This window comes from Acanthaster planci, linkage group LG01 (assembly GCF_054643075.1).
Source record: "Acanthaster planci isolate LZ-2023a linkage group LG01, COTS_SCS, whole genome shotgun sequence".
Classification (NCBI taxonomy): Eukaryota; Metazoa; Echinodermata; class Asteroidea; order Valvatida; family Acanthasteridae; genus Acanthaster; species Acanthaster planci.
Genome location: NC_141777.1, coordinates 31,294,539 through 31,307,865, shown reverse-complemented (window position 1 = coordinate 31,307,865; position 13,327 = coordinate 31,294,539). Strand labels below are relative to the sequence as shown.

At 41.4% G+C, this 13,327-nt stretch overlaps 1 protein-coding gene across 5 annotated transcripts; it reads left to right on the top strand.

The window, feature by feature from the left end:
- The first annotated feature begins 69 nt into the window (after positions 1-69).
- Positions 70-13,306, top strand: LOC110976775 (D-glutamate cyclase, mitochondrial-like). Of its 5 annotated transcripts, none has more exons than XM_022230342.2 (11): positions 70-154; positions 1,146-1,301; positions 1,906-2,062; positions 3,245-3,443; positions 3,942-4,092; positions 5,069-5,191; positions 6,890-7,081; positions 7,295-7,555; positions 9,054-9,311; positions 9,683-9,957; positions 11,220-13,306. In XM_022230342.2, the coding sequence occupies exons 2-11, from the start codon at positions 1,193-1,195 to the stop codon at positions 11,361-11,363; spliced, it is 1,869 nt and encodes a 622-aa protein (XP_022086034.2). In that variant the 5' UTR covers positions 70-154; positions 1,146-1,192; the 3' UTR covers positions 11,364-13,306. The 5 variants fall into 5 exon arrangements, with proteins under 5 accessions (XP_022086034.2, XP_022086033.2, XP_087002279.1 ...); XM_022230341.2 differs by having other exon boundaries at positions 84-241; XM_087146153.1 differs by having other exon boundaries at positions 96-241; positions 1,174-1,301.
- The last annotated feature ends 21 nt before the right edge of the window (positions 13,307-13,327 follow it).

The following is a 13,327-nucleotide window of genomic DNA, read 5'->3' as shown; positions in this document are numbered from 1 at the left end:
TTGTGACGGCGCCCTCTATATTGTAGCGCGCTATGGGTGCTAAATATGCAGTTGAGGGCGCTGTAGAAATTAACATCCAGCCGCGTATAGCTGGACTGTACTGATCGATGACAGCTCATCGCGGGATGGATACCCAAACTCTGTGGCGCTAGCGGTAGCATTGCCCTTTTAAAAAGTCTTTTGTCTTTTGGGGGGGTTACAAACCAAAGACAAGATTATAATAAGGAAGCTCTCGTCTAGAGTACGTGTACACATTATCTCGCACGTATGATTATTCAAATTATTAGCAATAATTATGAATAGGCATGGCTGCGTGAACTAAAACATAAATGGGGGCGTGATCACTGAGTTCACTGGAGACGAGCCCTCATACGACGTCATTGTGGCATCGTTTCTAACTGACAGTTTTCTCTGCCTTAGAAATAGAATTAAAACTTGTAATTTGGGGGATGTACATGTATTAATTAAATAAGAAACTTGAAGTGCTTCTTTCATGCCAGTTACAATAGTAAGTGGGCCTACTGTACCATAGGACAAGTGCTGGAAAGAATTCTATATTATGTGGATGCCACCGATTTTAAAAGTCAAATTTAGCAGGGAAAATATTGACGTATTCACGTAGAAAATAAGTCAAATTTTTCAGACCAATCTCAGGGTTTGTGCACAGGGTGTCAAGTAGTGTCTGTATTATATGCAACTCTTTCCCAAACTTGTGCTAACCGGTCAGTCCCTTTATGTATTGAGAAGTTTGAATATCTCCATACAGTTCTCATTTCCAGTTATCTGGATTACCTTCACCAAGGCCATGAAGGCAAGCAGTAGGGCCAAAGAGTGCATTCAAGTTTTGACCAAAAACATTTTACTGAATCCTAGCTAGGTGGTTATGATATTGGACTATAATTTGCAGTTACTTAAAGACCGTATCTGTAAAAGTATAAAGTTGACAGTTTGTATTCTGTTAGTCCTAGGCCTAATCTTATTTCCATTCTTGTGCTTTAGCTGGACATGAAGTGAAGCCCCCATAAAACTACCTTTAAAAAATGTGGCTCACAAAATAAGGTGATATTCCATTCTGACCTGGTGATGGGATTGTGCAAATCCAGCATTTAGCAGCCCACTAGATTTGAGTTTTTTGTTTGTTTCAGCTTTCGAACAACACAAATTTCCTTCTAGATACATTGAATGGTTCAACATGCCGGTCCCTAGCAGAGAGGATCTAGCCCAAGCTGAGCCTGAAATGGCTAGGAGGGCTTTCCGATCAGGAGCATACTTCAAGGAAAGTACCTCCGGAATGTGCCAAGGTCAGACCTGGCTTTTTTTTCCCCAGTGGCCAAGCTATTAGCTGTATAATGCCATATGGAACTCATCCTTGTGTCCAGAGTTTATAAGAAGAGGACCTAAAATAGGAGGAGCCAAATAAGGTGGTTTTCTATAAGCCTTTCCGTAGGTTATTAAAGTGTACTTTTTACAATGTACGTACTGCCCATGTACAATCAAACCCGCATTCCTGCAGCCCACAGCCAGCATACCATGGAGGCGCTTCATTGATCTAGTTCAGCATTTCAAAATGCCAAATCATTTGAAAACAAAGCGTGTGGCTTTAAGTGTTCTCAAATGACCTATGACATGCTTCATTTCGTGCACTTTTGGAATACCAAACTGGCTCATTGTTGGAGCCAGTGAAAATCTTCACTGATTTATCCAATGACATCAAGATTGACGTGTGTCATTGCTGGTGGATACTGACCCATCAGGGACTGGTCCTGGATATGGAGTCACTGTAAAATAGAAGACATAACCTAAGCCAGAAGAAGCACAGTAAGTCTGAGAGTTGAGTGAGTGAAGCTAGCCTTTTGCAGTCGTACTGTGTGGACACTGACTCCGCTGTGACCCTGTTGTTTACAGGTCGAATACAAACCAATATGTTGGCACTGGAAAAGTCACTGGCTGAGGACTATGGCAAGTTCTGTGCTGCCAACGCAGGGCCTCTTCCTGTTCTCTTTCAGTCCGAGGTTGGCCAGTTCACTGCTCCAGGCCTCAGTCAAACTGATTCTGATATCAGGTGATTAACAAACAACCTCCAAGTTTCTTGAAACTGTGCTTTCCCAAGGATTCAAGGGATAGCAAGCTTTTCAAGGTGACTTACCTCAAGTGATTTTTCACACTGAGCTTGGAAATGGGACCGATTAAGGGCCCTACCAGGTTAGGCAGGGTATGCTAGGGTTTGTTTCCCATGGTGATTTTGAATGTCTTGTGATCATCTGCACCCATGTCAGATTTTGTAGGTTTGTTGATAAGGATCACTGCAATGCCAAGCCAGTTCATGAATTTGTCTTGCGTATTTTCATCAAAGAAGACCTTACCTAAGTTTTTAGTTGACTTCTCGCATCTTTTCGTGACTTCTATTTAAAATGTGGACCAGCACCGGATCAGGATATTAAGTATACATTTTGTAGCTTTCACAGGTTTATCTGATCACCCTACGCACTTGAACAAGTGTTCACGCAATATTTAAAAGTCTGAAATGTCCGTGCTATGCATGGGACATAATTTGCTGGACCAAATTACTCTCCTTAAAACTAACAGAAACTAATTTCCAGTTTAACTGAGCACACAGATTTTACAGTTGTAGTTTTTACAGTGGGTAGTATATCTTCCAGTGAGGTACTAGATCTTTCAGTGAGGTAGTAGATCTTCCAGTGAGGTAGTAGATCTTCCAGTGAGGTAGTAGATCTTCCAGTGAGGTAGTAGACCTTTTAGTGAGATAGTAGATCTTCAAGTGAGACAGTAGATCTTCCAGTGAGGTAGTAGATCTTCCAGTGAGACAGTAGATCTTCCAGTGAGACAGTAGATCTTCCAGTGAGATAGTAGATCTTCAAGTGAGACAGTAGATCTTCCAGTGAGGTAGTAGATCTTCCAGTGAGGTAGTAGATCTTCCAGTGAGATAGTAGATCTTCCAGTGAGGTAGTAGATATTCCAGGGAGACAGTAGATCTTCCAGTGAGGTAGTAGATATTCCAGGGAGACAGTAGATCTTCCAGTGAGGTAGTAGATATTCCAGTGAGGTAGTAAATCTTATTCCAAATGTGGTATATCTTTGCCACGATACTCCTACATTTGTCCTCTGCAACAAATTCATTAATTTATGTATCCTTGTGTTTTATACGTAAAGGTTGAATTTAGATTGGTGAGTCTTGTTTCCCATTGCAGTTCTGTGCTGAAACCTTTCTTCCGACCCAATGCAGGACAGATCTGGCAACCTACAACATCATTGAAAATGGGGAGGTAACGCACAGCGTCAAAAACATCATGGGATTCAAGGATTTCCTCAAAGACTATGTCTTCTTCTACCAAGGGTGCAGCTTCTCCTTCGACCAAGCTCTGCTGGCTGCAAGTGTGCCCCTGCGATACCTGGAACAGAATTCCCGCATCAGTGTATTTAGGGTAAGGGGTTGAGTAAGGGGTTGATGTTGAGTATGTAGGACTAATGACATTCGGGGAGATGCTGGGTAGCCTACTCAAAAGCTCAGAGGCCAATTGCAATAAACAGAATTTTATCGCTTTTTTGACAAAAGGATCGCCACATAATATGAGAGTGTTTGTAAAGAGTGTTATTGTAAAACAAGCTGCATGTACCACTGGTGGTGCAAATCTTGCTTTACCGACATTGTACGCTGGGTAGTGTAGACAAAAGTAAAAATTGTTTGTATATGGTGCCTAGTGGTAACTTTGCGACATAGACTAGACAGTTTGTACATTTTATGTGCGTACTTAATTTCCACCTTATCCAGTGCTTATTTCTAAGGCCTCCAAATGAATTGTTGATTTTTGTTGTAATGTACAGTAACAGTGCAGAATCGATGATAATAGTGGCCTTGTTTTCACACACCCAAACTATTTTGGTGAGGTAGAATGGGCATTATTTTTTCTTATGTGTGTCAGACCAGTGTGAAGTGCCACCCTGTTGGGCCGTTCAAATGCCACATGGTGGTGTCTTTGAGACCCATCCCACGTGATCTAGTGGAGACTGCAGTTAAAGTGACCCACCCTTTGACCAATTACCATGGCGCTCCTGTCCACATAGGGGATCCAGGTTGGTAGGATAAATGTTGTTTAAGTTTTCTCTTGGGGACATCGTTAATCCAAGATATGACCAACTAGTCAAGGTACTTTGTTGAAAAAAACAAACGTTCTGCTTGTCAAAGGTACAAAATAAAGGGCCAATAACTACATTAGCTCTCAATATACAATGAAAAGACTGTGATCAACCCACATCACAACAGACCTTTGGACATTTTTCGTGTTTACTTTAACTCTGAGGTTTATTGAATTGCAGTTTCTATTTATCCTTAAAAGATATCCTTTGAAGGGTAAAGTCCACAGAAACGTCCCCTTTTTTATCCCAGGATCAACTTATATTTTCTTTTATGACACCATGAGAGAAAAAGTGTGTAAAAAGTCTTGTGGGTGTTCTCCATGCAGATGCCCAACAGTGGAATAAAATCAGTGAAACCTGTGAACTTCAATAGGGGACTCATGTTTCAGCCTCAAGGCTACACAGCAGATGTATTGATCAATGAAATCTTGCTAAACGGAGCAGTAAATAGAAATACCATTGAAACTACCACCATAGTCAGCAACTAGTACCTTTGAACATCATCAGTGTTGTCTTCTCAGACTCTCAGGCTGTTTGGCATGCGGATAAGTTACTACTGGGTCTTATTACACTGAACAGACTTTTCAGTTTAACCCTAACAGTCCTCAGTCCTCCAACAGGTGAAGGATTGAGGAGTGTTAGGGTTATTGACTGTTAAGTTATTGCATTAAGTACAGTTCTAGATTGTACCCCTTGTAGCTATGATAAGAATTAAACTAGATTGGATATTGGAGTCAGGTGAGGATCTTTCACTTGAAAATGGCAAATAACTTCATCGTGATTGGTTTGGCCTGACGATCACCCAACACTGCTTAATCATAATCTAACCTTTCAGCTGCCTTGTCATTATTACAAAAATACTTTTTTCCTTTTCTTTCCTGTCTCTACCATGGCCTTTTTTCACTCACTTCAGCATTGATCGGGATAGCGGACATCAACAAGCCAGACTACCTTGATCCTATGAAATTTCAGGAGGGAGACATCCCTGTCTTTTGGGCGTGTGGCGTAACTGTAGTGGAATCTGTCAAATCTGCCAGTAAGTGCTGTTTTTGTCTCATTTGAATGATTGTGACGGTGTGTGGTTCAACATGGGAACAATTCATTCTTGAGCAGAAGCAGCCCTCGTCGATGGGAGTCATGTTGGTGAGTGTTCATCTTGTTGGTAGCGATGCAGCCACAACATTTGCATTTCATAGTCGTTTGTGAACCAGTGAAAAGCAGTTAACACCAAAGGAGCATCCATTGAAAGGAAACATTACCCTTTTTGTTGGTCCTGCTTGGGCTCATAGTTGTAGATGAGTACTGCAAACTGCTATGCAATATTTTGTTTGCACAGCAATTGCCCAATTTTGTGGGGCACTTTTTTTCCCAAAAAATTGCATGAAATCACTGAATATATCTATATAAAGGAAAACAAAACAATAAATAAATAAAGTCTTCAACAGTGGTCTTTCAAGTCATTTTCAGAGGAAAAACATACGTCCGATAATAATCTAGGATAGCGGTAGGGTCTCAGTGTTGAGCCGGACATTTTTAAAGTGGGTGAAGTAGGCGTAAAGTACCTTAAAAGACGGGTAAGATACCTGCGCATGAGGTCTGCCAAAAATGGCTGCACGTGATGAATATCAACAGCTGAATACACCTGAGTTTCCTGCCACTTTTTTCTCTTGAACTAACTTGAGCTGTTATTTATTAAATTATTTGGCCTTTATTTTGCTTGCAAAAGTGTAAAGACTTGTATTGGCTTTCTTGTGTTGCTGGCGATGGCTTACTAGCAAAAGATATGTTAATGTGGCACACTCTGATTTTTTGCATCTAGTGCCTTGCCAGACCCATTTATTACCTTGTATTTCAAAGAAATTGGAAACTGCTAACATTCTGATTCAAAAATTTGGATTTACAAAAGTCTTGACCCACTATCAAGTTCTGATGAAAATCTTTGCAAAGAGTTCCATATCGGACAACACTAGTTTTCCCTTAAAATGTTGTAACAGCTTTCAGAAAGTGATAACATATCCCAAAATGTGAGATTGAGGCACATGGTACGCTGTGCTTGAACATCGATCTCCCCTATAGCCTGAAGCGTACGTAACGTTAGTCCAAAACAAAAACCTCCATCACTTATTCACTTTATTGTAGCCAGTCTATCCCAAGTGAACACGAGCTGTGTGGTAACCAATGAAGTGAGCTCCTTACGGACTCAATTTCCAAATGTGTTTCAAAGATTAATGTGCCCCGCTGCCACTGTATGTGTAAATCAAATCCTTGTTTCAAGCATATTACAGCATCAAGCCCTGTGATTTTGCATCGCAGAATGTGCGATTTATTTTCGAAAGTGCGTAGCATTTGGTTGGTATTGCGTTGCAAAATGCAATGCGATCCAGGGGAAATTGAACACTGGTTGAGTTTCCGTCCTGAGCAGAAGCACCCCGTCATCGGTTGAAAAGAACCATGATGGTCGGAAGTGTTCATTTGGTTGGTAGCCATGGGACTGCAATGATTGCATTTCATAGTCATTTACGAACCAGCGATGCACAGTTACCACCAAAGTAGCCCCCTTTAATTGCTAGGCAAATTGCGCCCTTTCTTGGAACAGCTCGGAGCCCATAGCAGCATCTGACTTTCTAGGCCTGTTAACTTTGAAAATAGCATGTCTTGATCAGTTTGAATGAGTCTTTTTTCCATGGGAATCTGTCAAGCATTCCACATTTGCCTTTCATTTTCTTTCATGCAGAACCTTCTCTTGCATTCAGCCATTACCCGGGGAGCATGTACATCTCAGACACACCAATTCAGAGCCAAGATGACTCCCCAGCTGACATCAAAGTGGTCACACTCAGTGAGAAGCCCTACTGGGCCAGTGTTACATCTCAGGCTGTGGTGGACAAAATCAAGCAGCTCGAGGGTTTCATTGCCGAGGACTTGGGTGAGTGAATTAAAATGTAACTTACCTTGACATCTTGCCATTTTCAAATGTGAGATCTTTCTCTCTTTTGTCTTAAATAAGACTTTTTTTAAAATAAAAAAAAAGTCAAACTCAACCAACCCACTGTAATCCAAGCCAACCTAACTCAACTCAACCAAAGTATGTCATGAAAAACAACAACTAGCACTTCATAATCTTGGCATTCCTCTGTAGGCAATAGGCAGATTGGCAACCTTGTTGTCCCTGATGATCTCTTGAAGTCAGTCCTGGCACTTTCCCACGCCTCATCTGTTGCCGTGACAACAGGCTTCCCTTGCTTCCTGAATAACAAGAACCCCTATGAGGATGATGGACCTCCGGGTGCCATTGCCATAGCAATGATGCTGCAGGCATTGGGCAAGAAGGTCGACTTGGTGGTGGACAAGGTGCTATATGATCCCCTGACTACGGTCTTGGAAGCACTGGTGGAGCAAAGTAAGAGCACAATGTAGGGCATGGTGTGAAACAAAGTACTGTGATTTTTGGAATAAAGGCCTTGTGGAGTGTATTTAAAGTTGGTGTATGATCCACACCGGTGTATAAGCCACACTGCGGTGCTGGCAGTGTCCAACCAAGTAAATCATTGCACATGCTGCATGCTGAAGTGTTAGTACGTTCAGACTTCAAAGTTCACTTGACTTGCATGCGTGGCCGCTAGGCAGGCAGTCCGGGCTGAGGCATGGCTTGTTTGACTGATTTCATTCTTCAAATGTTGCCGTATAAGCTCCCCAGCATATAAACCACAGGGGCATTTTTCAGCATGAGGGGTCAAAGTATAAGCCATGGCCTATTTTCAGATAAATTACGATAGGTGCACAATGTAGGGCATGGTACTGTGGAGTTCATGTAGGTGCACAATGTAGGGCATGGTACTCTGGAGTTCATGTAGGTGCACAGTGTAGGGCATGGTACTCTGGAGTTCATGTAGGTGCACAGTGTAGGGCATGGTACTCTGGAGTTCATGTAGGTGCACAGTGTAGGGCATGGTACAGTGGAGTTCATGTAGGTGCACAATGTAGGGCATGGTACTCTGGAGTTCATGTAGGTGCACAGTGTACGGCATGGTACGCTGGAGTTCATGTAGGTGCACAATGTAGGGCATGGTACTCTGGAGTTCATGTAGGTGCACAGTGTAGGGCATGGTACTCTGGAGTTCATGTACTGTAGGTGCACAATGTGTGACATGCTGTGGAACAAAGTAGGTGCACAACATTGGGCATAATGATGTGGAGCAAAGTGCACATTATATGGCATGGTGTGGAACAAAGTAGGTGCACAGTTGGGCATGGTGTGGATCCGTGTAAGTACACAATGTTGACCATGGTGGTGAGCAAAATGGGTGCAAAATGTTAGGCATGGTGTGGAGCAAGCGAGGTGCACATATCGGGCTTGGTGAAGATTGTGTAGAATAACAGTGAAATTTGAAAGATTGGTTATATCAGAAAGATTGGTAAATACACCTTACTTGAAGCATTGGTGCGAAAATATCCACATAGAAAAAGGTTTCACCTGATTTGTGTGAGTGTGTGTACGAGTGGACTTGCTGCAGAAGGGTAAAGAGACTAGTAATTGATTAAGGATTAAAGTCAATCACTCTCAACATCGTGTGGCTACACTCCCCACCAACACGGCTCATTCCAACCTATGAAGGGGTGCTTCTATCTGCTCAAGGTGGGTACTGGGAGCATAGACTGAACAGACCAGGTTTACTGGGGGGGCACAGATATTATGTGATAGTTTATGCATGAAAGAAGTGAAGATGGACGACCGATAGCACATGTACCAGAAGCAGTGGTAGCGGAAGGTATTAGGTAGAGAGATTGCTAAATGTTACAGTATTAACCAATGATTTGTTTCCAAATTGGATACTTCATATCTCTCTGACAACTGATTCTTGTGGAGTGCTTATCTGTCTGGATTTTGATTTTCGCAGAGGTTTTGGTGAGGTCCATATCCGTGGTTCAGTTCCCACCAGAAGGGGAGGAAGACAGCCTAGAGACAGCCAAGAAGTTCCTGCTGAATGATGGTAGCAACACCCCACGCTATGACCACCTGCTTGCCATTGAGAGGGCAGGGAGGGCTGAGGATGGAGGGTACTATACCATGAAGGCCATTGATGTAGGTCGCCTCGTTGGTGGCATTGATTGGCTCTTCCTGGCAGCTGCTGATCTACCAACGGTTCACACATCAGGTATGTACTTCACTGGATGAATTTTGACCTTCTGCAGGTAGTAATCTTTGGAGAATGTAACTAGTTAGCTAATTCTGTGAATTCAATTCTTGCAAACATTAGTGACACATCCTCTTAATAAAAATAAATTTTGAAGGATATTCTCACCTGTTTACCTGTCTGCAGAAATTCTTCCATTTTAATAGTGCGGACGTAATTGCTGTCACTGCAAAATTGGTGCTCAAATGTTAGGGATTTAAACTTTGATTTGGTGTGTGAAGGCTGTGTAGACCCAATCCACATGAAGGCTAAGTAACCTATTTTCACCCCTGAGCATGCAAAGTTACTTCCTCAAACATTTACCTGATAAAACCTTCATCTCTCATCCTCAGGTATTGGAGACGGCGGCAATGAGCTCGGAATGGGCAAAGTTAGAGATATCGTCCACCGTGACATCCCTCGAGGTCCAACCATTGCGTGCTCTGTTGCCTCTGACTTCCTGCTAACTGCTGGGGTATCTAACTGGGGAGGCTATGCAGTCGCAGTGGGCTTGTACCTGGTCAGCGTCTGCCCCATCCATGAGAGGTACAAGAGAAGGGCAGTTGGGTTCCCACCAAGTGATGAAGATCGTCAACGGTTCAGAAGTGCACTACCTAATGTTGAAAGGGTAAGTGTCTGATCATCAAAAAATGTTAGCATTTATGTGTGCAATGAAATCATGAAACCAAGGATTCCTCAAAAGCCCCACATCACCATTTGGGTGCAAACTTGAGGAACTTCAGACAAATATGTTAGTAATACTTCATGGTTGAAGTTACTATATTCCAGAAAATTGTTAACTTTAAACACACTTTAAACAATCCAAAATGGCAATCCTGCCAACTGTTCTGATGTGATCAGAAGTGTCCTGATTTTTAACTTTTCAGACCGCAATAATGGAAACTTCCAATTTCTAAAAATAAAAATATATTTAAAAGTCCCAGCAAAAAAGGGTGCTATTTGGAGAAAAAAGAGGACACTTTTAGCTTTGTCAAAATTGCAGTCGTTAGTTACACATACATACACAAGAATATCTATTTTACATACAAAGTGTGGACATTCCTTTGCTCTCCTGTGGTTAAGGAAACTTGAGGAAAATGCTCCTCTTTCTCCAACTAGGATAACTCCTTCGAGCTGGATTTTTGATGATGATTTCCTGGCCTGTTCCTCTTCATTTTCCACAGATAATCTTGACCCCAAAATGCCTCTGAAACTGTTCAGAGAGGGGAAAACATTGTGTGGACGTGTGCGAGTCCACACAGTGCCATCATACCCTTCATTATGTGGACTTCTTTTTTGCAGAGGTCCACACTATGTATGCGTCGCCTGTACATGTGTACATGTACACAGCTTCTCTTGCATTACTGCTTGTTCTGCCATGGGCTTGTAAAATGGGTACTCCATTTTCTAACTTTTCAATGTTGGAAGGTATGAAATGATTACATTTGACAATGTAGGCATCGTAATTAATGCTTACAAACACATAACGATCTCTATTGGGGGCATTCATATTTTGAGCATCCTCTAGCTGCTTCTGGAGTTTGTGTTCCCTTAAATTTGCTGTGATCTCTGCTTATGGTCTCCGTGAAATAAACAGAGGCTCAGTTTGTAGAGAATGGTGTGATTAGTATCTCCACCCTAGGTTCACTCAGGATCGGATGGACCGCCGACGTTAAAGTTTCTGAAATTGGTTGGGAACCCTCAGAGGGACTGATAAGCACAGTATACATGTTGACATGGGTGGGATTGGAACTGGGTCCTGGAAGGGCAAGGAATGTTACCATTGCACCAACCTACAGAATGTTGGAAACATCATCAAGGAGGGGTCCTCGCATTGCGTGCTTTACATCTTATCTCCATATCTCTTGTGTGACTTTTTACACACTGTAGGAGAGAGAGATGCTTGGCATCCTGATCAGCCACGAGTTCTTTGACATGACTGGAACGGACGTGTTGCACGTTGATGGCCTGTCCTTTGAAGATGTCCATGCCAAGAAGATAGAGCAACTCCTCAACGTCATTGGGGAAGAGTAGAAGAAATGCTATGAATCGCGTACATGTAGGCATGCATGAGTGCCAAGGCAGTTGAGGTTCACTTGTAGTGCACAAATGGATTTCAAAAGGTGACTTTGGAAACTCGGTGAAAAAAAAATCAACAACCCTGGAACTGATGCTTGAAATTATAACTACACCTCAATTATCAAGTTGAAGACTTTGCCAAGGTAATGTTCTGTATCAGTCACCAATATGCGAACGGCAACAATGTTGAGCATGAAATGGAAAAACTGATTTAACTGTTTGGATATTAAAGGTACAGTCCATCATTTGCCATTACATGTATCTAAATCTAACCAATGAAATTATTGTTGAAAAGCAACCTTGGTGAAAGGTAATTATTGGATGAAACTGCCTGTTGAATTATTTTTTCCCGGGCAGGCCGATCGTGGCAGTTTGAAGAAAGCCATGAAAGAAGGCCATTTCCAATGATGTGTCTAAAGATACATTTTTGGAAATTGCCATTAGGAGCATTCACAAGCGTTGACACAATGCGAGTGTGGTTTCATTTCATTTATTAAAATTCGCATTAAAAAAGAAAACTGTTATCCCAGTCAATAAGAAACACAGAATATCAAAAATCCATAGCCAGAAGTCATGGTTAGACCACTGAATTAAAAATATAGAAAATACAATAAAAAATAGACTAGAATACCCTAAATTAGGTTCCTCTAATTTGTCAGTCTACTGCATGACATTGCATAGCTGCATTTGACTGAACAAGAGAGCATATCTCTGATGTTGAATTCAGGCACAATTCAAAACAAGACTCAGCAAGGTTTTATCTGAAACGGAAATCCTAGAATAATTTTCTCGTAATATATGTACATGTACACACATTCACTGAGCTGAAACATCATCAGGTTTGTTCCTAGGCACCCTTTAGATTTTAAGTACTTTTGTTGTTTCAAAAGAAATAAATCACAAATGATGGACTGTACCTTCAAGAAACCATTCCATGATTTCTTTTCTCTCACTTTCTTTGTACCTGACAAATGGAGTGAGAGAGGTTTAGCTTACTGCTTACACTGAAGTTTTTTCATTTCACTGATGCTTTTTTAGTCACACTAAAAGTCATCTGAAATATTCTTGAGAAAGAGTTGTGTAATCTTGCATGGGTGGTTATTGAGAGTTTTTAAACAAATAATGGTGTATTTGATTCATGTTTTGCGTACAGAGAGATAAATATGAACTAATTTTGGTATCTACATTTTCATATAATGTGTACATCTGCAATGTCTCCGGCTTAAACGATTGCAGCCCCACCAAAGAGTGTAAACTAATGGTTGAATAACTTTTTAAAGGTAATATTTTTACCATTCCAAAGTATTCCAGTCTTCCATGATATAAATACTATATGATTGATTCTTTTATGTAAAGAGCATCCATTTGTTATTAATTACATACATACATATATTAATGACGACCGATCAGTTCTCTCTGTATTTTGGCAGTAGAATCGGTTATTATATCCACCCGAGGCCAGTTTTCGTGGGAATAAGGCTTTTTCTTTAATTTGAAACAAACAAACAAACAAATAAATGCAAGATATCAACTAATGTCCGAATCACCTTCCTTAAGTTACACGAAATTTGAAAACAACAATCAAAACTGGATGACCGCAGCAGCTCAAGTTCAGCCCAACGGAGTGATCTCTGTCGCGAACGCGCCACCGCGGCACCCGTCGCTGACTGTGCCCTATTTTCGAGGGTTGTACGGGGGGTACGGTGCCCAAGTGAAGCCATGCATGAAAAAATGTTTGCTGCCGTGCGGCGTGTTGTGCGACTTTATATTATCCTTTATTGTCAGAAGTCGTCTTTTCCAAAATCAATCTCTTTTTTACCTCACAAAATATTGAAATGAGTTTAAATTTCAAATTAGAAATAAAGATAAATCCATTGCAGGTGTTTCTTTGCTTTCAACTCCAAGTTTCCCTGTGTTTT